Below are 23008 nucleotides of genomic sequence, written 5' to 3' on the forward strand. Positions count from 1 at the left end.
CTAACCATTTACTTGGATTTTCATTGCTAGACTAACTGGAGATTACTATATCTCGATTATTGGCACATGTCCACCCTTATCATTTAAGCTTACTCGTGTACTTTGGACAGGTTAGTGTATCAACAACTTTTGTGTGAGGACAGTAATATTTTGCGAGTGCATCATTTCACATCTGCACAGTTATCGTCTTTCAGGGTTATAGCCAGATATTTTTATGGCCATTTTTGGACTATTGCATACACCAACAGTGGATCTACGTACTACTTGATAGTAGGTTAGCAAAATTGTTTTGACTTAGTCTCTTTTGGTTAGACCTGGTGCTTTCTCACTCTTTCAGTCATACCTACATGTGGATGTCAGTATCCACACCTTCTATTGTATTGCAATTGGAAACATTTGCCAATTTGCACGGAAACACGATTTGGATTTATTTGCTGGGTATTCGGGATAGCACTTTTGGTGGAACGTTTTGTGTCACCCTGGTCTGTTGACATATTATAATTATACCTACCAGGTTTTTCTCTGTCATCCATTTTCGTTTTACTGTGTTTGGTGTTCTTTATATACTTCTACAGCCTTGAAAAAGTCACTGGTGTGACGAAACACGTGTCGGCAGTTGTGTTGGAAATTTGATTACGTGGAAGAACTGATCACGTCACATAAAATAAAGAAATTTAACTACGCTTGGCTTTTACACTTTTCCTTACCACGTAGAATATTGACAAGTTATTGGAATTTGTTGTGTGTGCATTTCGTACTTTTTGGACTTGTACTGTACAGTGGACCCTTCTGGCAACACTGACTACCAACTCTTTTGCAGTAGGGCTTGCATTCCAAATTGCACCCAGGGCTTACTTTTTGTTGCATACAGACTTGCTCATTACTTTGCATGTCAATTGAATATGGAAGAGTGATTGTAACACTATTACTGCCACTTCTTATGTTGTAACACCCTTTGCTATTGACTGCACACCACCTGTACCCTGTGCATTTCGTCTACACCAGTAGCTTCGCCTTTCCACCATTACTCCTGCCCTCCACCTTGCACTCTGCATTACCCCAGCACCCTGTCCTCCCAATTGAATTCTGTGCTTCATTTTGCACTGTGTGCCCCCTTTCAACCCCATGCTACCCGCTTACAGCTTAGGGTCCTGTTTGCACCTTCTCTTCCCCTTTCCATGACCCTGCCAATACATTTGGCTTTTACTATGGTGAAATGGTGTTCACCAAACTTCACTTATATACAACACGGGTGGAGCATGGATAACAGCAGTGTAAGGTTTTGAAACACAGATACCAGTTACAGGACAGGGTACTGCAGTATAGGCTTCCTCATTCAATTAACAGGTATAACATGTGCAACAGGGAACAATTCCCTGCGTATGCCAAAAAAAACATTCATCTCTGCTACCCTTGTACTACCTTTTTCTTAGTATTACTCTTGCTTCGGAACATCTTTTTAATCATTGTTTGACCTTTAAAAATATATTTTGTGATAAAAGATTAGGGCCTTATTTAGAGTCTGATGGGAGGACTTTCTGTCAAATTGTGGCAGGTATTGTGTCCGCCTTATTACAAGTGCATTATATCCTATGGCACTGGTGATAAGGTGGACACGATATCCATTAAACTCGTGATGGAGGGACCGAAGCCCCTTTTTCTTTCATCTGAACAGAATTCTAACAGAAATGGGAATTTGCAAAATAGTTCTGAGGGGCGATTGGAATCTCACCCCGGATGTGATGTTAGACAGAACGAGCCCCCCTAGATAAGAGGCGGCAGAGACACAACGATACTGGGAGGCACCCAAGAGGATCTTGGTTTCATTGACATCTGGCATTTACTACATGCATCAGATAAGCGGTTTACATATCACTCGGCAGTACATGATACCCATTCTAGAATAGATAATTTCCTTATTTCATATTTATTATCCCACAAGTTCTAGATTGTGACATTTTAGAAATTGCACTCTCTCACATCATGCTCCTTTTATTCTCCAGCTTCATGAGGGGTCTGAAACACCTTTGTAGGAAACTGTGGCCTTTAAACATACCTCAATACAAACTACCAGTAGAATTCACAATGACAAATACAGTTGAAAATATGAAAGAAACCAAAGGCTCAGCATCTTCCCTTTAAAGTTTTGTGGGATGCTGCAAAAGCCACCTTTAGGTGGCAAATTATGAGTGATTCTGATATAGCCAATAAGTGCAGAACAGAATAGCAGACCATTTTAGAAAATGATATAGAAACCCTGACACATGCTCCTTTTATTAATCCAACTGAAATGTCTAGATTGGAAAAGATTAAGATGGGGCCTCATAAACTATATATTTTGAAAGCAAAAAAATGTTATACAGGCTTAAGGCTCACAATTACAAACAAGCAGAAAAAAGCTGGCCATTTCTACTGACTACTGATACAATTAAAACAGAGAGTAGCTATGACAGCTTTTCCAGCTATCTATAACTCTGAAGGTAAGATAATAGCTGAGACTCGACAATACCTAAGACATTTGCAGATTATTATACAAAGTTATATTGCTCATAGATTGGTGATCGCCACCTCAAAGAACAGGAATTCTTTGAGAAAATAGCACTCCTCTGCCTCATTGAACAGGATCAGCTCATACTGGCGGGTGAAATAACAAGGTTGAAATTATGCAAGCAATCTTCAATCTCCCATACAATAAACCACTGGGAGAAAATAGTTTTCATGGGTAATTTTACCGTTGGGTAAAACCAGAAACAATAGTTGCCCTTTATGTGGCCTACAAAGAAGCGAAGGAAACTGGTAGTCCTCTCACTCTGAAATAAAGCTATCATTACCATATCCCCCTAATTATTTTCCTTGGTGTTTGACAGTGCAGCGCCTGTGTGTATTCTTTTCTATGCTGTGTGTGCAAATGATATTCAACAGGGATCATAATGCCACTAAGCGTGCAACCTCTAAGGATGACTGGGGGGCAACCTCTTAGTTTAATTTTTTTTAATTAAATATTTAACTATTATTAGTCTTGCTAAAAGCTACAGGTTTTAAAGAAAATGCTAGATCAGGTAGTGGGACTTCTGAACTAATCCAATATTTCACAATGTGCCAGCATACACAGAAGAATTATTGACCGGAGATAGAAAGTTCCTTTGCCGTTTATTTGTTGAGTGTCATTCTTCTGGTGCATGGTATAATTTGTTGGTACAGGATTAATCATGCTAACCTATGAAATTAAGCCACGTTTTATATCAAGAGAAATATCATCCATTGTGAATGCTATGAGATGAGATGCAATGGCTGTCTTTTGTAATATAGCAACACAAAAGAATAATGAACGGAGTGCTGAAACTTTCCAAACACTCACACCCAGTCACAGATCTGGGTTAAATCCATTGTTCTTTTGTTGCTCACCATGCCACCCCAGTTTGGACAGAGCCATATGCAAATCAGTCTTGACCCTGCTCCCCATGGGAACAGTCCAGCCTGAACTGCTGGACCAGGTCCTCCCTGGATGGAACACAAGCATCTTGGGACCAGTTTCGGGGTATCACCCCCTCGTCAGCCAGACTAGCTTGAATCCAGTGGCACAGTGAGCAAGAGACCCATGTCTGGGCACACCCTGGCGACATAAGGCAACTTTAGCAACACAAAAGAATGATGGATGGAGTGCTGACACTTTTCAAACACTCACCCCCAGTCACAGATCTGAGTTAAATCAATTGTTCTTTCACTCACCATGGCACCCTAGTTTGGACCCAGCCATATGCAGATCAGTCTTGAACCTGCTCCGCATTGGAACAGTCTAGCCCGAACTGCCAGGCCAGGTCCTCCATGGACCAGAAACAAGCATCCTGGGACCAGGTTTTGGGGTATCGCCCCTCATCAGCCAGACTAGCTTGAATCCAGTAGTGAACAGCATTCATAGGAACCTCAACCGAAGAATGGCAATGCTACCAGGCTACCAACATATGTTTAGAGATCAAAAATACAATGAATATTGCAAAAAAGCAGTTTACAACTGCAGATTGATTGATCCAACATGAAAGTCCAAATGTAGCAGAAACATAGCTTGTTTATCACATATCATTGCTGATAGACTCTTACAGTGGCTTAGTATTAATTCCAGACAGTAAGTCATTGCAGTGTCATGGAGGGGCAAGAAAGGGAACTCACACTCCCCTTCAACCTTCCCCACAACTAAAAGTTGTAGAACACTGTTGTTTTAAGTATTTCCCTAGGTGTTAAAAGTTCAGCATGATCCAACAAACATATTTCAAGGCACACATCCCACATCTTTTGTCTGTTTTGCAGACATGCTTCCAAACAACCAATGGGTAAAAACAAAGGTTTTCTAAAGATGTGATGAAAAGGGCAACACTTTTAGTGTGCTACCTGCCTCTCAGACATGTTTTCTGAGCATGCCACACTAACTTCAGCACAAGAGCAGATTGCAATCTGTCCAATTAGAAAGAAGTTATTAATTGAGCCATAAAATGAACTGTAATACACTTATCACCTTGACTTAAATTACCGATTCAGAGCCCAATCCTGCCATGTATGACAGGATCCACTTCCTCTCATTTTAGCAAAACAGCTTACACATCAATAGTCTTCACTTTTGTTTTATTTACATTCTGCTTTTGCCATTTAAAGGTGCTGCTGTTGCTCTGCAGAAAATCCCTTAGTAATGCACACTCATTCAGGCCCTCTGTGCGGCAGTTAATGACAGAATATGTGGCCGCCCAGGTGCGCATCTTACAGGGACCTGTGATCATAACTATCCTTCCCAAACCCGAGAAAGATCCATTATACGGCAGTAACTATCATCTGCTTTCCTTTCTGTATACAGATTCAAAGATATTAGCTACCATTCTCGCCAAAAGTTTCAAACAAGTTAATTCTGAACTCATAGATAATTCTCAAGTTGAATTCATGCCAGGCAGACACTCTTGTAGCCATCTACACACCTTGGTTCACATACTCCAGCTTTCAAAGTAATGCTGAGGAAGACAGAGTAGAGTTAGACTTAGATGCAAAGAAGACCTTTGATGCATTGAATAGAGTTATATGTTCTATACATTATTATATAGGTTTGGATTAGGCAATGAATATATCCCTAAAGTCAAATGGTTATATGAGACACTGTCCGCACAAGTGAACTGTGGAGGTTTCCTTTCAGAATCTTTTTTGGTGCAAAGAGGAACCCACCAGGGTTGTCCTTTATCAACCCTTTTTTCCCTTATTGCACTTGAATTGCCTGTATCAGCAATAAGACAGTGTTCACAAATAGCAGGCATTCCTACACTGGCAGACATCTCAAAAATACTTTTATATGCTGATGTAATGCTATTTGTATTTAACCACCAGCTCCATCTTGACCACTGACTCCATTTTGTTTTTAGCTTAGCTTCATACACGGTCAGTTATTTTTCCACGTACAGCTTGTGCAACATGTTTTCGCTCTCTTTCTCACCAAGGCAAGGACATAACCCAGAGGAGTGAGGGAAAGATAAGGATGTACCAGAGAATGTTTAGAGTACAGCAGGGGACAGTTCGTTCTTAGGAGCGCACCTTGGGATGTGGCCAATCTCTAACGTGCTCTTTCAACACGGACTGGTACAGCCAGCTTTTGAACAACAACAACTTACAGTATGGGAGTAGGGTTTCTAGAATTCTCCTCTCCAGCTTGTTTAAGGTATTTAAGAGAGGAAGCTTGACGACTGGGTTTAGATCGAACTCATTCCGGAAAGGGGACGCCTTTGCATGCTTCATTCCCATTGAGAGTGGTTCTTTCTTTCAGCAGTCGTCTGGGTTCCTGACTTGAAGTTGGCAAAGAGATGATATCCATGTCAAGCCCCATGGTGATGCATTTCTAATTGTTATTTTTAACTTTGCATTGTGCATGAATATATAATTACTATACATAGATATATTATCCATAATTGAAGTAGTGTATTTTCATTGTTTGTTTCTATGATCATTATTATTCTATTGCTGTGATTATTTTCAGAAGTGTATTCGTGTTGCTGCATTTGACCTGCACACTTTCCCTATATGAACCTTGAAAAGTTCCTTAATAAATTTATTATGCAGACTAAGAGTGCTGAATTGTTGCATTCGTTTCATTTAGTCTTGTCTCAGTCTGAAGTATAGCAAAACAGTGGATGACATATCACTCACAATTACTGCTCTACCTACTTCACTCCCTGCACTCATGTCTACCATTTCTCACTTCTTGATCATTTACGGCTACAACGTCAATTGGAATAAGAGTGAAGCTCTTCCGTTGTCCTGAGGTGCAACAAACGCAGCTATCTTTGGCTACAATTTTCAATGGAAAGTGGATCCCCTGAATTATCTAGGTATTTATATCAAAGCAGACTTAGAAAGTATGATTCAAGATAACTTAGATCCGCTTATTGCCAAAACGAAGGTGGACTACGAAAAATGGTCCTATCTTGTCCTTCTAGGGTAGAGTACAGGCAGTGAAAATAATTATAGTGCCTTGTTTCACTTATGTTTTAGGTATGTTGTCTTTGACAGTTAAAATATCAATATTGTGAGACCTTGACAAAGGTATTAAAACCTTTATTTGTGGATCTCTGATACCTAGATTTGAAATCTCCAAATTGATTGCTCAGGGGCGCTATGGTGGCCTTAGTTTACCATGCATTGATTAATGTACAGCCCTTCATTTATCTCAGTTGGATAATCTTTGGCCTAGATTTGATGATCCTCTACTGTAGGTTCTTATTAAAAGACAATCTGTACAGGCAACTTCAGGTTTCCAGATGTTTTATATTCATAAATCGCTTGCTTTACAAATTTCCAGCCCTATTATTTAATCTATGCTTAAGATTTGGATACACGCCAACTGACTATTCCCAGGGATATATGGGAGAGAGCAGCTATTCAAATGTTGGATCACTTACTCACTTTAGAAGGTGAACTTAAAAGTTTCAGATAGAATTTCAACTCCCTAGTTCTCAAGAGGGGAAATACTTACAACTAAAACAAGCTGTGTTTAGTAGATTAGGACTATATCCTTGGATACATGAGGAGTTCTCAGTGTTACAATGCTTAACAATTTGAGGGAAAGACCAACGAGTTGTCTCTGGATTTTATAATCTCAAAGTGCACAAACTACACTCATGCCTATTACTATCACAACTCCACGTCAATAGCAAGGGTTACCTAATGTAGCTTTTTCCGGTGAGGAATGGGGAGAATGTTATTGTGAACATGGATAAAGCAATCAGAAAGGCCAGAATTAAATTTACTCTTTTCAAAATTCTTCATAACTGCTACTAGTCACCACAAAAACTCCAGACAGCAGGTTTACTACACCATTCTACTTGTTAGAGGTGTCCAGAGGAGAACTGCAATACACTACACATTGTATTCCGATGTCCTGTTTCGAAGGAATACTAGTCTTCCATAACTACCTCTCTACATAGAGCTATACATTTGTAAATTCCTTTAACAGAAAAATTAGTTCTATTACATGGTGTTACTGATCTTCCAAATCAAACAAACCGTACATGATGATTAATAGCTACCGCACTCAATGTAGCAGAAGAAATGTGTATATTATGGCATCGGAGAACACCACAGTGCCCTACAGTTGAAGAATGACTTCTTGAAAGGTTTAAAATGGCATCATATGAAAAACTCAGTTACAGATTGCAGGGTAATGATGGAATGTTCATCCAAATTTAAAAACCCTTTCTAGCTTATACACAATCTACTTCTGGTAATACTTGACATTTTGTCTCTGAATAAGGCAATACAATAAGGGAGTCCCTTCCTTTTTCGTTGTTGTAGGAGACTGGCCTGGCTTGTATAGGGTACCAAGGGGTACTTACACCTTGCACCAGGTCCAGGTATCCCTTATTAGTGTAGAGGGGTGTCTAGCAGCTTAGGCTGATAGAAAAGGTAGCTTGGCAGAGCAGGTTAGGCTGAACTAGGAGGCGTGTAAAGCTCCTACTATACCACTGGTGTCATATGCACAATATCATAAGAAAACACAATACACAGATATACTAAAAATAAAGGTACTTTATTTTTATGACAATATGCCAAAAGTATCTCAGTGAGTACCCTCAGTATGAGGATAGCAAATATGCACAAGATATATGTACACAATACCAAAAATATGCAGTAATAGCAATAGAAAGCAATGCAAGCAATGTACAGTCACAATAGATTGCAATGAGGGCACATAGGGATAGGGGCAATACAAACCATATACTCTAGAAGTGGAATGCCAACCACGAATGGACCCCAAACCTATGTGACCTTGTAGAGGGTCACTGGGACTGTAAGAAAACAGTGAGGGTTAGAAAAATAGCCCACCCCAAGACCCTGAAAAGTGGGTGCAAAGTGCACCTAAGTTCCCCAAAGAGCACAGAAGTCGTGATAGGGGAATTCTGCAAGGAAGACCAACACCAGCAATGCAACAACGATGGATTTCCAGACGAGAGTACCTGTGGAACAAGGGGACCAAGTCCAAAAGTCACGATCAAGTCGGGAGTGGGCAGATGCCCAGGAAATGCCAGCTGTGGGTGCACAGAAGTTGCCACCGGATGGTAGAAGCTGTGGATTCTGCAAGAACGACAAGGGCTAGAAACGTCCCCTTTGGAGGATGGATGTCCCATGTCGTGAAGAAGCTTGCAGAGGTGTTTCCGTGCAGAAAGACTACAAACAAGCCTTGCTAGCTGCAAGGGTCGCGGCTAGGGTTTTTGGATGCTGCTGTGGCCCAGGAGGGATCAGGATGTCCCCAATTGCGTGAGGAGACAGAGGGGGCGTCCAGCAAGACAAAGAGCCCACTCAGAAGCAAGCAGCACCCGCAGAAGTGCCGGAACAGGCACTATGAAGTGGAGTGAACCGGAGCTCACCCGAAGTCACAAAGGAAGGTCCCACGACGCCGGAGGACAACTCAGACGGTCGTGCACCTCAGGTTAGAGTGTCGGGGACCCAGGCTTGGCTGTGCACAAAGGAAATCCTGGAAGAGTGCACAGGAGCCGGAGCAGCTGCAAATCACACGGTACCCAGCAATGCAGCCTAGCGTGGGGAGGCAAGGACTTACCTCCACCAAACTTGGACTGAAGAGTCACTGGACTGTGGGAGTCACTTGGACAGAGTTGCTGAGTTCAAGGGACCTCGCTCGTCGTGCTGAGAGGAGACCCAGAGGACCGGTGATGCAGTTCTTTGGTGCCTGCGGTTGCAGGGGGAAGATTCCGTCGACCCACGGAGATTTCTTCTGAGCTTCTAGTGCAGAGAGGAGGCAGACTAACCCCACAGCATGCACCACCAGGAAAACAGTCGAGAAGGCGGCCGGATCAGCGTTACAAGGTCGCAGTGGTCGTCTTTGCTACTTTGTTGCAGTTTTGCAGGCTCCCAGAGCAGTCAGTGGTCGATTCCTTGGCAGAAGGTGAAGAGAGAGATGCAGAGGAACTCTGATGAGCTCTTGCATTCATTATCTACAGAATTCCCCAAAGCAGAGACCCTAAATAGCCAAAAAAGGAGGTTTGCCTACTTAGGAGAGAGGATAGGCTAGCAACACCTGGAGGAGCCTATCAGAAGGAGTCTCTGACGTCACCTGCTGGCACTGGCCACTCAGAGCAGTCCAGTGTGCCAGCAGCACCTCTGTTTCCAAGATGGCAGAGGTCTGGAGCACACTGGAGGAGCTCTGGGCACCTCCCAGGGGAGGTGCAGGTCAGGGGAGTGGTCACTCCCCTTTCCTTTGTCCAGTTTCGGCTGAGGGATCCCTGAACCGGTGTAGACTGGCTTATGCAGAAATGGGCACCATCTGTGCCCATGAAAGCATTTCCAGAGGCTGGGGGAGGCTACTCCTCCCCAGCCCTGACACCTTTTTCCAAAGGGAGAGGGTGTAACACCCTCTCTCTGAGGAAGTCCTTTTTCTGCCTTCCTGGGCCAAGCCTGGCTGGACCCCAGGAGGGCAGAAACCTGTCTGAGGGGTTGGCAGCAGCTGCAGTGAAACCCCGGGAAAGGTAGTTTGGCAGTACCCGGGTATGTGCTAGAGACTCAGGGGATCATGGAATTGTCTCCCCAATTCCATGATCTTAGACATGTTACATGGCCATGTTCGGAGTTACCATTGTGACGCTATACATATGTCGTGACATATGTATAGTGCACGCGTGTAATGGTGTCCCCGCACTCGCAAAGTCCGGGGAATTTGCCCTGAACAATGTGGGGGCACCTTGGCTAGTGCCAGGGTGCCCACACACTAAGTAACTTAGCACCCAACCTTTACCAGGTAAAGGTTAGACATATAGGTGACTTATAAGTTACTTAAGTGCAGCGGTAAATGGCTGTGAAATAACTTGGACGTTATTTCACTCAGGCTGCAAAGGCAGGCCTGTGTAAGAATTGTCAGAGCTCCCTATAGGTGGCAAAAGAAATGCTGCAGCCCATAGGGATCTCCTGGAACCAAAATACCCTGGGTACCTCAGTACCATATACTATGGATTTATAAGGGTATTCCAGTATGCCAATGTAAATTGGTGAAATTGGTCACTAGCCTGTTAGTGACAATTTGGAAAGAAATGAGAGAGCATAACCACTGAGGTTCTGGTTAGCAGAGCCTCAGTGAGACAGTTAGACATAACACAGGTAACACATACAGGGCACACTTATGAGCACTAGGGCCCTGGCTGGCAGGGTCCCAGTGACACATACAACTAAAACAACATATATACAGTGAAATATGGGGGTAACATGCCAGGCAAGATGGTACTTTCCTACAGTTGTCTTCTCTCTTTATTTACTCTTATTATTATTTATATTCATGCTGTTAATATTGACTGTTGAAGATTTATCTATTAATTGTTATTTTGATTAGGATATACTGCTCACCCATTGGACATTTTTTAATTAGCAGGAATATTTCCATTTGTAATGTTATGTTTATGGATTTGTATGATATTATCTCTACTATCCTCTAACTACCAATAATATATGGCTTCATTCATATTCTTTAACATCTACATAATGTCCTCCCTTGTCCACCTCCCTATTTCTTTCTTTTCTGGTTGTCTTTGTGGGTCTTTTTTTAAAGATCTAATTCACAGTCAAATGCATTATGAATATTATCTCCGCTATGGTATCTACTGATCTCTGTATTATGTTTTTTGTGTTTAGAAATCTAAGAAGTTAACATTTCCTAGTATTTTACTGTGTGATCATAATTCTCTTTTTGTTGTGTTGTTTATATTCTGTCATTTGCTTCTCAATAAAAATATACAACAGAAAAAGTGCCTCACAGACAATTTTATGTGCAATCTCCTTAGGCAATGTTAACCAAGAAACCATCACAATGCAATATTTTAATAGTGTACTGCTATCTGATTTACAATAAGAAAATAAAGTTGGGGTATATAGATATAACATTCCTCTATGTTATCCTTATTTCCAATCTATCTCTCTTTGATACTTTCTTTGTCTTCTTTTTAACACTTTCCTTGTCCGAATAACTGTTTTTGTCTTCCCATATCTTTTTTGTTCTCCAGGTGTCACTTGCAGATGACCACAAATTTGACAAAGATGTGGAGCTCTTGATTTATTTTCATGAGGTGGACAAGCCCAGTGTCCTAGTGGAGGCGGGACAGCCAAGTGCAGAATCAGGTTATCTAATCAGAAACACCACTGGCATTACAATCCCAACTATGACGTCATAAGATTGCATCTCTCATTCGTGCTTTCTGTCTCAATGTACCTATGGCATTCTCTCCACTTAATGCATTTTCTTAAAATTAATGGACAACCAATTATATTTCCCACGTATAAGTTGGCAATACCAAATTGGACTTTCATTTTCTAGCCAGTAAGGCTATTAAGATGTGGCCACAGTGACTGCCAAGTTGTTCTCTCCCCGGAGACATCTGGAAATTTCCATTTAAAAACGTATTCAGTGTGATATTGCACTAAAAGGCTGCTTCTTTCCAGTGTAGATAATCCAAGAAATGATTTCTAAGTTCTCTAGTTTAGAAGCTTTTTATGTGCGTCACTTGATCGTGGGCCCATACACATATAGGCCCTCATTACGACCTTGGCGGGCGGCTGAAGCCGCCCGCTAAGATCGAACCGTTGTGCGGCCGCCAATGCGGCTGCACCCCCTCCGCGGCCATTTGGAACTCCCCGCTGGGCCGGTGGGCGGAACCCTAGTTTCCGCCCACCGGCCCAGCAGAGATCTTGGCCGCAACACAGGAGCCGGCTCCAAATGGAGCCGGCGGTGTTGCGGCCGTGCGACGGGTGCAATTGCACGAGTCGCGCTTTTCACTGTCTGCATAGCAGACAGTTAAAAGCTGCACGGGGCCCTGTCAGGGGTCCCCTGCACTGCCCATGCCAGTAGCATGGGAAGTGCAGGGGCCCCGCAACTCCCTGTACCGCCAGCCTTTTCCTGACGGTTCAAACCACCAGGAAAACGATGGCGGTAGGGAGACTCGTAATCCCTTGGGCAGCGCTGCTAGCAGCGCTGCCCTGGCGGCTTACAACTGCCGGGGCCATTGTGGCGGGAAACCGCCGGCCCCGGCGGTGCGACCGCAGCGCTTCCGCCGCGGTCATAATGACCTGGGAAACACCGCCATCCTGTTGGCGGTGCTTCTTTCATAACAGCCCTGGCGGCCTTGGACCGCCAGGGTTGTAATGACCCCCATAAACTTTTAAGTTATTTATATGTAATACTAGCATTTTGCAGCTAAGACACTACTTAGCCTAAACGTTTCTGCATACATTTCAAGCCTTTAGGCAGTTTCCTAAAGTTCTTCCAATAATGGTCACAGATCAAAACGATCCAGTTTTGCATTGGGTTTATATGCCAAATATATTTTCATGTTTCCAAAACCTGCCACCTTTAAATCAGTTTCAGTGTAAAAAATACTTTATGGAGCTCCCAAATAAAAAAATCCAGAGAGTCCGAAGGTGCTTTTCTCAAAACCCCTCAAGCCTTTCTGCAGGTCTATGAACGCATCTCTTATGCCTGATGTTCAACCCACTATCATTAGCCTATAGGTGGACAGCTGGAAATTCTTGTGCAGGAGGTTAAATCTGAGGCAGGCTCCTGCCATGGCCGTTTTAACAAAGATGCCTCTGGGGCCTCTCTAAAACTTGCATTTCTGTGTTTCCCAAGAAGCATGGTTTTCAGTACTGCAAATTGGGTCCCTTTGCTTAATAGAGTTGTTTTAAATTGAAGTTATAATCAGTGAAGCAGAAACCTTACCTTTTTATATCTCAAAGGGAGAATGGTTTGCCTGAGTATCCTATTGCTGGTTCGGAGATACATTAGGGCTAACTGTTATCATCCTACCAGGAAACATATCTTGTGTCTACTGGTGGACTGTCCTATTCAGTCACTGATGCTTGTGTTAAGTTCTACTAGTGACTACAGTCTTTGTTTTGTATTTTGCGGCATTGACTAGTAAATTGTTATGCTGAAAATATTCAGAACTGTTTTTTGTTATTCCATTGTTCCATCTTTTTCCACTTTCCACATTTAGGCTCACTCTTCTTTTTATCTCTGCTTCTTCTTTCTCTCATATTTGTAAGTTTGTAATTGGCAACTTCTCTGTTCCTGCAAGGTTCCCTGATGGCGAATGTAAATCTGATGTTAAATTTTTACCCAAACATCCCGGAGAGCCAGGAGCTGTCCAGTACTGGGGAGTTCATCTTTCTTATTGATCGCTCTGCAAGTATGGGTAGACGCTTGAACAAGGAACTTGGTTTGCCACGGTGTATAGAAAGCGCAAAGGTGAGGCTATGGAGACCTAGTGATTTTAAGCTTGCCTTTTCCATCAAATAAGACAGTATGAAAACCCTTCCATGACCACCTCTTGTGTACAAACCCTTACAAAATAGGTCAACACACTTTCCAGAAAGGAACTCATGCCGGTGCCCAAGTGCAATGGACCACAGGTTGGTTTGCTTTTCTTAATAGATGCAGGGGCACAGGTAAGTGGTGCTCTCATGGACGCTGTGATAATGGGCATGTGAGCACGAGCATGATGAGTTGTTTTCTTCATCTTCTCCCTTTTCTCTCAGAAGATGTAAAATGTCTGTGGGACTTTGTTTGTAATTTATCATCAACTGCTAGAATTTACAAATCTGATTCACAAGTCATGTGAATTCCTGAGATGTTCCAGGGAGCAAATAGTTGAGACTGCATAGTCACGGGTTGGCCTGTGTATTTCTGCCATGCTACATCTTAGCACCATGACCGTCTATCTGCTTGCGAAATCAGTCTTTCATTTTCACAATTTCTAAGTGCCTGCTCCCATACTGAAGGGATTTATTTTTGTTCCCCCCTCTTTGATGGTCATGATAGCAAGATGTTATCTGCTCGGGTTCAGGACCAAAACAACACTTTCATTCTTCTCAAGGACTAAGATCCACAGAGAAGAAAAGTCAATCCTCTCAATTGGAATGGTTATTTAAGGGTCTTTTGGGTTCTGCAGACTGTTGCCCCAGTGATAATTATGAAGACATTTCTGTCATAACCATATGATTTCCTAGAATTCTGAATTGTATGGACTTCCTATAAAAAGTGAGAACTTTCTTTTAATTTGTCCAGCAGTACTGCATTTTTGGCCAGGTGCAGCTTACCCTCCTAATGTATTTTTCAGCATATCATTGGTCCCAGTAGACTGCTACATACATTTCCCTTTTCCAACTTTTGTGGTCAAAGAAAGTATATCATGTTTGGATTTGACATAAGCAATCTTGATTTTCCTGGACAGGAGAGGCCCCTTTGTTGATCCAATAGACTTTCTATCACTTCAATTAAGGGTGGAAAAACTTCAGTCACATAAAGCAGCTGGCCAAGGACCACACATTCCTTGGCTTACTCCTTGGAGTGGGTTCCTCTTTCCGTGGCAGTTCAAGGCAGACCGATTGGCAAAGCAAGAAAGCAGCATGGGTAGCATGGGCAGTGACTTATATTTTCATACTGAGGTGAGCAAAAAGTGAGGGGTGTAATGTTTGAATTAATCTCAACCACTGGTAATTACTCTGGCCGTATCCCATTCTTTCATTATTTTGCCCACTATTCCACCTCATAGTAGGCCTGGCCAATATGCAAATCAGTCTTGGTCCTGCTCCAAAATGAATAGTCTAGCACGAACTGCCAAGCCAGGGCCTTTCTGAACCCGAACATAAAAGTAACCCAAGAACTGGTTTCAGTCCAATTGGGCCTGTTCAGTCAGCTGCATCTTGATCCCCGTGGCACATTGAGCACAGGCCCCACCCATGTCTGGGCATACCTGTCGCATTTAGCACTGAGAAAAATTCCTAAAGATTTTCTTAGATGTTCAAAGGCAGCATGTGTGAGAAGAATTCTCTGTGAGCTATAAACTGATTTCTGCTGCGCTTCCTGACCTGGACTGATATTCAGAATACAATTTGCACTTGATGCTTAGTCCAGCAGTTCTTAACCTGTTGTCCACAGACCTCTGTGGTTCGGCAGCTGCTACTCAGCGGGGTCCGTTTTTGTAGAAAATTAAATAATATGTGCGGATTAATAGATTCTTAAAGTATATGTAAGTAAAAGATCAAAGAGTAAAATTGAAAACTGTAAAACATTTTGTACATGTGAAGGAATTTGAAATTGGAGGTTTAAAATGAAGTTGGTACCTATGGCTTGATTTGGGAGCTTGATGCAGGAGCAGTGGTTGAGAGCAGTGGGCTTCCAATTATGTATTAAAAATGATCCACACTGAAGCTTAACAAACCATACTTCAAGTCGTGAAGGCGCACATCCTCTAAGGGGCATGAGTCAGAAAAGCATGGTCTCTTTCTAAAGTAGGGATTACCCACTGTCTCTTGGTCACCATAGTAGGAAACCGTTACAGCTTCCAGCACGAGATTCTAAAATGTGTTACATGATTAAACATGCTTTTCTCAATTCAAAACTAACTGTTCATAAGTAAACAGAAAATATCAGCTCAACATCATGCTTTTGTGTTCGTTTGAGAGTTAAAATTGTTTATTGAAAATGAGAGTTTCATATTTTGGTGCTATTCTTCCTTTAAGCTATTTTTGTATTCTACAGGTAACAGCTCAGGCCTCTCTTTAACCCCTCCACCATACTGTGCAATAGGTTTTAGTGGTGTTGTTACATTGGAGGTGGGTCTGGTGTCCCACGGCAGAGGGGAACACTCTGTCACAAATACTTCAGACGGGATATCCCTTACATTTGTGACCGATTATTCCATCCGCCAAGTTCTATATCTTGCCCTTGTTCCTTTTCCACCCTCTTCATTAGATCTCATGAATGGAATGATGCAAGTGCAGTTTATATTGACTAGTTGCTCCAGGGGTATCCACCATCTGCCATATTGTTTAGATGTGGATGCGCACAAAGGTCTACTACTATGTGGGCACAGAGTGTTTGCATTTCTGTATGTGGATGGCATGCTTATGGTTATTAGAAACACACTTATACTATTCAAGTAACCATCCCAGATATGGTCACACTCGGCTGCCTCCCTTGTTTTGACATTTAATTTGTGTGATTCCGGTTCTAATAGTGGTCCCTGCTCTACAGCGTGCCTCCCTTTGTTTACATCTTTCAACATACTGTACTTTCCCAGGGCTATACAACAACAATCACCTACACCTCATTTCAACAATGTCCCCTGCATACTTTTAGCCAGGATAAGAGGTAGCTTCTTCTTAGTACAGACGTACATATTGTGGAATAAACTGCCAAAGAAAATCAGATCCATCAACAATCATTTACAATTCATTAGAGCCGTAAAGATGTGATTATTTCCATGTATTATTCACTTACTTGTCTTGTTTGTATATGGTGCTTTTAACCCTATGCTCACACTTCGTTTCCTACCATCTCATACACAAAATATACCTTACACTCTACCGCATCAAGGTAGGAGCACACTCTCCACACTCAACACCAGTACTCAACATTAATAGTTGACACCATGACCATTACCCTTCTCTCATCCATGCACCTGAGACTCTGGACCATTGACCACAGGTCTGAAAAGCACTTTGGGACATCAAGAAAATGTAGAAAAGTGCAATAGAAATACTGCAAAACAATAGGATATGAAACAGTTAACCACTGGAATGTTTTCACTTTATCAATGGCCAGAAGATCTCAACCATCAAGAGGATAGTACTCCCAAGATAATTGTATTTCCTTTTGTCTATTACTATTAATTTAGCACAGACATTTTTTATGGAATTGAAATTGTTAATGACAAGACAGATGTGCAGGAATCACAGCTGCTTACACATGATTCAACATTTCGAATAGACACTTCTAATAAAGGGCCTCAAAGTCTAACAAATCCACTTTGCTAGTATGAAACTAGTACTGCACCATATGAATATTGAGCATGAGGTGTAATATAAATAAAAACAAGAGAAAAAAAACATCCACTTTGCCATAAGCACTTTCAGGTCTTCACATTCTTAGAAAAGGCTGGTTTTCTGCTCATACTTTACTTTAATATTTAGTTCCACTTGGGAGGTGAGAAGGTTGCTTGATTCTGCCATTTCCGCAGCACAAGATATGTCCCAGGCACCTAAATTTTTTAACATCCTACAGGTTCATTTAATGTGGGTTTCACCAAAACCCTAGGTGATAATGGGCTGTGGAAAGCTAAATTAGCCTCCACTGACTAACTGACATTATCAAGGGCATGGAAATGACCAGAAATATTTAAATGAGTTCTAGATTATAGGATCTTCACTATTAGTATGCATATTGCCTACGTAAATACACTAGGTAGATGAGCCCTTCTTGGAACACTGTAAGTAATGTACCTTTGCACCTGCAGACTTTATTAATTTGGCTTGGCGCAGCCCATATATCCATAACTTATGTTTGAAGGTGACTACATTGCACTCTGATGTTCTGCCACTGACTGCTGATCCACTTAGATTTACCTGTTGACATTAATGTGCCATGGCAGGCATCCTAGGCTTGTGAACATGAAGGCTCACAAAAGGATGTCTCAGGCTTGATTGGTAGTAGGTTTCTCTGTTGTGCCAAGTGGATCGTGATAAGGATATATTTCACTAACATGAAAATGCTTTAATCAACCTATTTGACAAGGGTTGTACACCCTGCAGGTTATGGATGGAATTTGAAACTCACATCACCAGGGGAGTAAAGTCAGTCATACCACCTTTACTTTGAAGTTCTGTTATCCTTATGGAAATATATTTGTGCTTACAATGATATTTGAGTGTATTATTCAATTCGGTAACAATAAAGAAGTTAGCATATGCTTTTGGCACCAGAAACTTACTGTTGGCATCCGCCTTTATACTTCCTTATTTACCCAGTTCGTGACACAGTGAGAGTTGTTGTATGTTTCACTGAAGCTTATAAATATAATAAATGTTTGCCTCTTAAGCATTTAAAATCTTGCCCATCTTTCCATCGTATTGTAAGGTATTATCCATCCTCTCTGAAAACAGTAACGATCATATGCCTTCCCTGAAAAGCAAATATCAACCGAGCAGATCCTCACCATGTGCTGCATCATCAAATATCACACTTTTTGTGGCACAATAATTGAAATGACAGCAGCAACCTTGCCTGAACTCTCAGAACTCTCAACTGGCTGTTTGCTCTGCTTTACAGGTGGTAAGAAACTTCCTTCGTGCACCATATGTTGCCACCTCTTGTCAGCTGGTCCTTTTGGACCGACTTGCTGCTTCAGGTGCAGTGGATAGCACTATCATCATTGTAACCCTTGCTGGGTCACAAGGGATTCCAACAGATATTCCTGGGCTGATCTGCTTCCTGCCTTCTGCTTCACAGGTTGCTCCCAAATCACCCACAGGTAAACAACCTATCCTCCGATGCCACTCCATTGCAAGGACTTTTTGGCCTGGTGCAGGAGACCCTCCCCCCATCAAAAACCACCCAGATTACTGTTGCACAAAATGGAGAGCAACTTGAACTAATATTCCATAGACATGGATATGAGGGCTAGTCTTCGGTCATGGAATGCTTACCAGACATGATGGTCATCAGATGCGGTTTGAGTGACTGTATCCTGTTGTAAAATGACAAATCGTTTGGAGTGGTTGAGTAGGAGAGTCTTTGCTTGAGCTCCATAACAAAAGGATAGGTAGAATAATGCTGTAGACAGTCGCCACGCCATTCTACACATGCAGGCTTGGATAGGCATACCTTATTGAGGGTTTCGAATATAAAGGGCCACTTTCAAATAGCTTTTTATGGCAAACCCTAAAAGAAAAAAATATACAGCACTCAATAACTGTCCTTGAACTGATAAGCGAACATGAAACTTCTGCTAATCAGGAAGAATTTACAGTTCACAGCATGGGACTCACATACAGGTGTTAAACCCTTTGCATACAAAAAGGAAATCAGAACAGATAGGATAATCCTTCTTATGAATATTGCACGTATAATGGAGGCTCCTACCACTCGTGTATATGGCCAGAAATAACATCAGAGGCACAAAATAATGTAAGGCAAATCCTTGCCCACCAACTTCGATGGCATGCTTCATCAATGGGCTGCCTCATTCGTCAGTAACTATTTTAGTGATGAATGGAATTGATAGTGCGTCGGTCCTTAATAAGTAAACTTACAAGGGGACGCGTATAGGTCGATTAACCTTTTGACTCGTTTAAGATGTTCTTACCCTAGCTCCAGTATAGAAACAATAAGCAATACACAATAATCAATAATCATTAGTCAAATCAATAATCAATGGAGTCAGTAATTGTCACGCACCATGACCTTTCAGCCATGAATAACCACACCTTTAGTAAAATTTAGTAATGTTATTTCCCTTGTATTAACAATACTAAAGTCATATAGATTAATCTCAATATTTAATCAAAACGCATCAAGAATAATATTTATTAACCAAGAAGATGCAAGAAACACAACCATATCAAAGCTTGAATCACAATACATTCTATAGCATCAGTGCAAATCATTAATAAAGTCAGCTTCGATAATGCAAAGCCATCCATAAGTTCAGCAGAGTAGTTTGTCAATCATTTGTCTCTGCAATTTGTAAATTGCCATGTAGATAACCTCAAATAACCCAGATTAGCATTAGCATGTGGGTCTTCATGCAAAACAATTTAGAACATGAATTTGGAAAACATCTAGCTAAGGAAACAAGACAGCACAGTTGGTACCTAGAAAGAAAAGGCACAAAAATGCATTTCAGTCATATTATCATATTTACCTATCCACGGTATGGGTCAGCAATCAGAATCATTGTCAGGTCATCAATCGATCAGCAACACATCAGGCTCTCAGTCAGAGAGTATGAGCCCAATGACTTAATCTCGAGTCTCTTCTTCCCAATATCGCGGTGAATCTGAATAAGGTCTAATCTCTAGTTCTCTCCTAAAATCTCTCTCCAGTGTGAAGATTTTCCCCTCTGTCCCGTTGTTATATCAAAGTTTCCCAAACTATCCCCTAATTTCCAATAGGTCAGTTAATCGTACGTTATTACTCTATCCAATAATATTTTCGTCCCAAATCTATGAATTCTAATATTTGTCCTTTCACATAACGTTGATTGGTCAGCCTTACGATGTTCTTATCATCCGGCTCGTCAGGTATCAATTTTCTTGTAGCTTCTTCTCCAGTCAGTTTCTTCATCGTTTGCGTCCTGGGAAAGTACATCTCACACATATTACACACGATTGTTGCACTTTTAAGGACAACGTCTTCTGCTAGTCAGTTCTCATGGAAAGCTTCTGCTAAGCATTTTATTAATACAACAAGCAATTCATAGTAAATTCTCTCTGTTGGCATTTTCTATTAAACACTAAGAAATACAGCTTCTGCATGAGGCCTGGCAAAACTAGGCCAAGACACTTGCTAAGTTAAGGCCTAAAATTAATAAGCAAGAACATATTTCATAACTCTCAATATGACATATTAATACATTAATCTAATACATTTTCATTATTTCATATGTATTAATCATTTAATTAGTACCTTTCGTGAACACTGGTGGCCATTCCTCAAGGTCACATTTCTAAGCATGCACATAACTTTTCTTTGTTATTCATATTCTACATAATTCATTATTCAATATACATAACATTCATAAATAATTTCTAATTAAGATATCTGCTTTAGCAGAATCAGTATTCAATATTTACATGGAGTACTTTTTTGAGTGTATGTGATCCATTGTGACGGATTCTAAAAATCTTTTTAGTACTGCCAGGAAATAATTTTATTCTTCAGAGGCTAGAGGGATTGTTAAACAAGCATTGGCAGAGCCAATTGGTTTCACCTATGGAAGAGCTGTTGGCTTTTCCTGTGTGTTGTACACCTGCTTGGCTGCTTTTCAGCATGGCTAACAGCTAGTGGCATAGAGGTGAGGGGGGGAGTGTCATAGAGTGGAATAGCGAAGAGTTTTGTAGAGTGGAGTGGCGGAGAGTGTTGTGTATTGGAGTGGCATAGTGTGAAGTTGCATAGGGTGGCATACACTGGAGTGGCATAGAGTATAGCAGAGTATAGTGGCATAGAGTGCAGTAGCATTACATTAAGTGGTGTACATTGCAGCACTGTAGAATGCAGTGGTATAGATCAGTGGTTCCCAACTTGTGGTCCAGGGACATCTGGAGGTCCGTGAAACCTCCTCAGTGAGTCTGTGACTGCTTAGAAAATGAAATAATATTAACAGATTAGGTCCCCCGCTTTTAGTAATGGCTTAGTGGGGGGGTCTCCCGATTCCAATAATGATTTATTTAGGGGTCCTGGGTTCCAGTAATGATAAAGTGGGGGTCCACAGAAGTCAAAAGGTTGGGAACCACTGGTATAGATTAGAGTGGTGCATAATAGAGTGCAGTGTTGCAGAGTGCAGTGATGCAAAGGATAGTGGCTGAGAGTGCAGTGGCTTGGAGTGGTACAGAATGGAGTGGCATTGAGTTGAGTGATGCAGAGGGCAGTGGTACAGAGTACAGTTGAGTGGCATTGAATGCAGTGGCGGAGAGTGAAGATTAGTCGAGTGGCATAGGGTGAAGTGGCAAAGTGGTGCAGAGAAGAGTAGCATATTATAGCGCTGAGTAGCGTATAGTGCTGTAGAGTGCAGTGGCGTAGAGTGAAGTAGCGTAGAGAGTAGTAGTGTGGTTAGAGTAGCAGAGAGTTCAATGGAGAGTACAGCGTCAGAGTGCAATGGTGTAGAGTGGAGTAGGTGGCGTAGAGAGCAGTGGCATAGAGTACAGTGATGTAGAGTAGAGTTCAGCGGTGTAGAGTGCACTGACAGTGCAGTTGTGTAGAGTGCTTTGGCATAGAGTGTGGTTAAGAGTAGAGTGGTGTAGGATGCAGTGGCGTAAAGTGGAGTGGCACAGAGTGGAGTAGAGTGACATAGAGCAGACTGTTTCAGAGCAGAGTGCAGTCGCATACAGTGCAGTGGCGCAGAGTAAATTAGAGTGGCATACATTGGATTGGTTTAGAGTGCAGGGGCATAGAGTTGAGTGTTACACAGTAAAGTGCATTGGTTTAGAGTGCATTGGCACAGAGTGCAGTGTCTTAGAGTGCAGTGTTGAAGAGTGTCATAGAGTACAGGGGCATAGAGTGGAGTTGTGGAGAGTAGATTGGTGTTACGTAGACTGGCGTGGCATAGACTGCAGTGGCATGGAGTGGAGTGGTGTAGAGTAGAGTGGTGAAGAGTGGTGTAGAGTAGAGTGGTACAGAATAGAGTAGAGAGGCACAGCATGAGGTTGAGTAGAGTGCAGTGGCATAGTGTGGAGTAGTGCAGAGCGCAGCGATGTGGGGTGGTGCAGCGTGGAGTATTTATGGTGTAGTAGCACACTGCCATTACAGAGAGCACTTTTTCAATTGAAATGACCATTACATTTGTACAGGCATACAGTTTTACTAATAAGACTGTACAGTGCACATACAAAAATGTGTGGAAATTGCACCGCTTAGTGCACTGATTCCCAACCTGTGGTCCGGGGACACCTGGAGAGCCACAAATCCTCTTCAGGGGGAAGGTGACTGTTT

At 41.9% G+C, this 23008-nt stretch overlaps 1 protein-coding gene across 7 annotated transcripts in view; it reads left to right on the forward strand.

Moving 5' to 3' along the window:
- LOC138265564 (von Willebrand factor A domain-containing protein 5A-like) overlaps positions 1 to 23008 on the forward strand; it is a 613576-nt gene that overhangs the window by 168204 nt on the left and 422364 nt on the right. For all 7 annotated transcript variants that reach the window (XR_011199384.1, XM_069213382.1, XM_069213384.1 and 4 more), the window contains exons 6-7: positions 11529 to 11643; positions 13596 to 13765. Coding sequence is in view for 6 of the 7 variants with exons in the window: in XM_069213382.1 (XP_069069483.1) it covers positions 11529 to 11643; positions 13596 to 13765 (285 nt within the window). In the remaining variant the exon portion in view is untranslated. The remainder of the gene's footprint in view (positions 1 to 11528; positions 11644 to 13595; positions 13766 to 23008) is intronic.

This window comes from Pleurodeles waltl, chromosome 11, assembly GCF_031143425.1.
Source record: "Pleurodeles waltl isolate 20211129_DDA chromosome 11, aPleWal1.hap1.20221129, whole genome shotgun sequence".
Lineage (NCBI taxonomy): Eukaryota > Metazoa > Chordata > Amphibia > Caudata > Salamandridae > Pleurodeles > Pleurodeles waltl.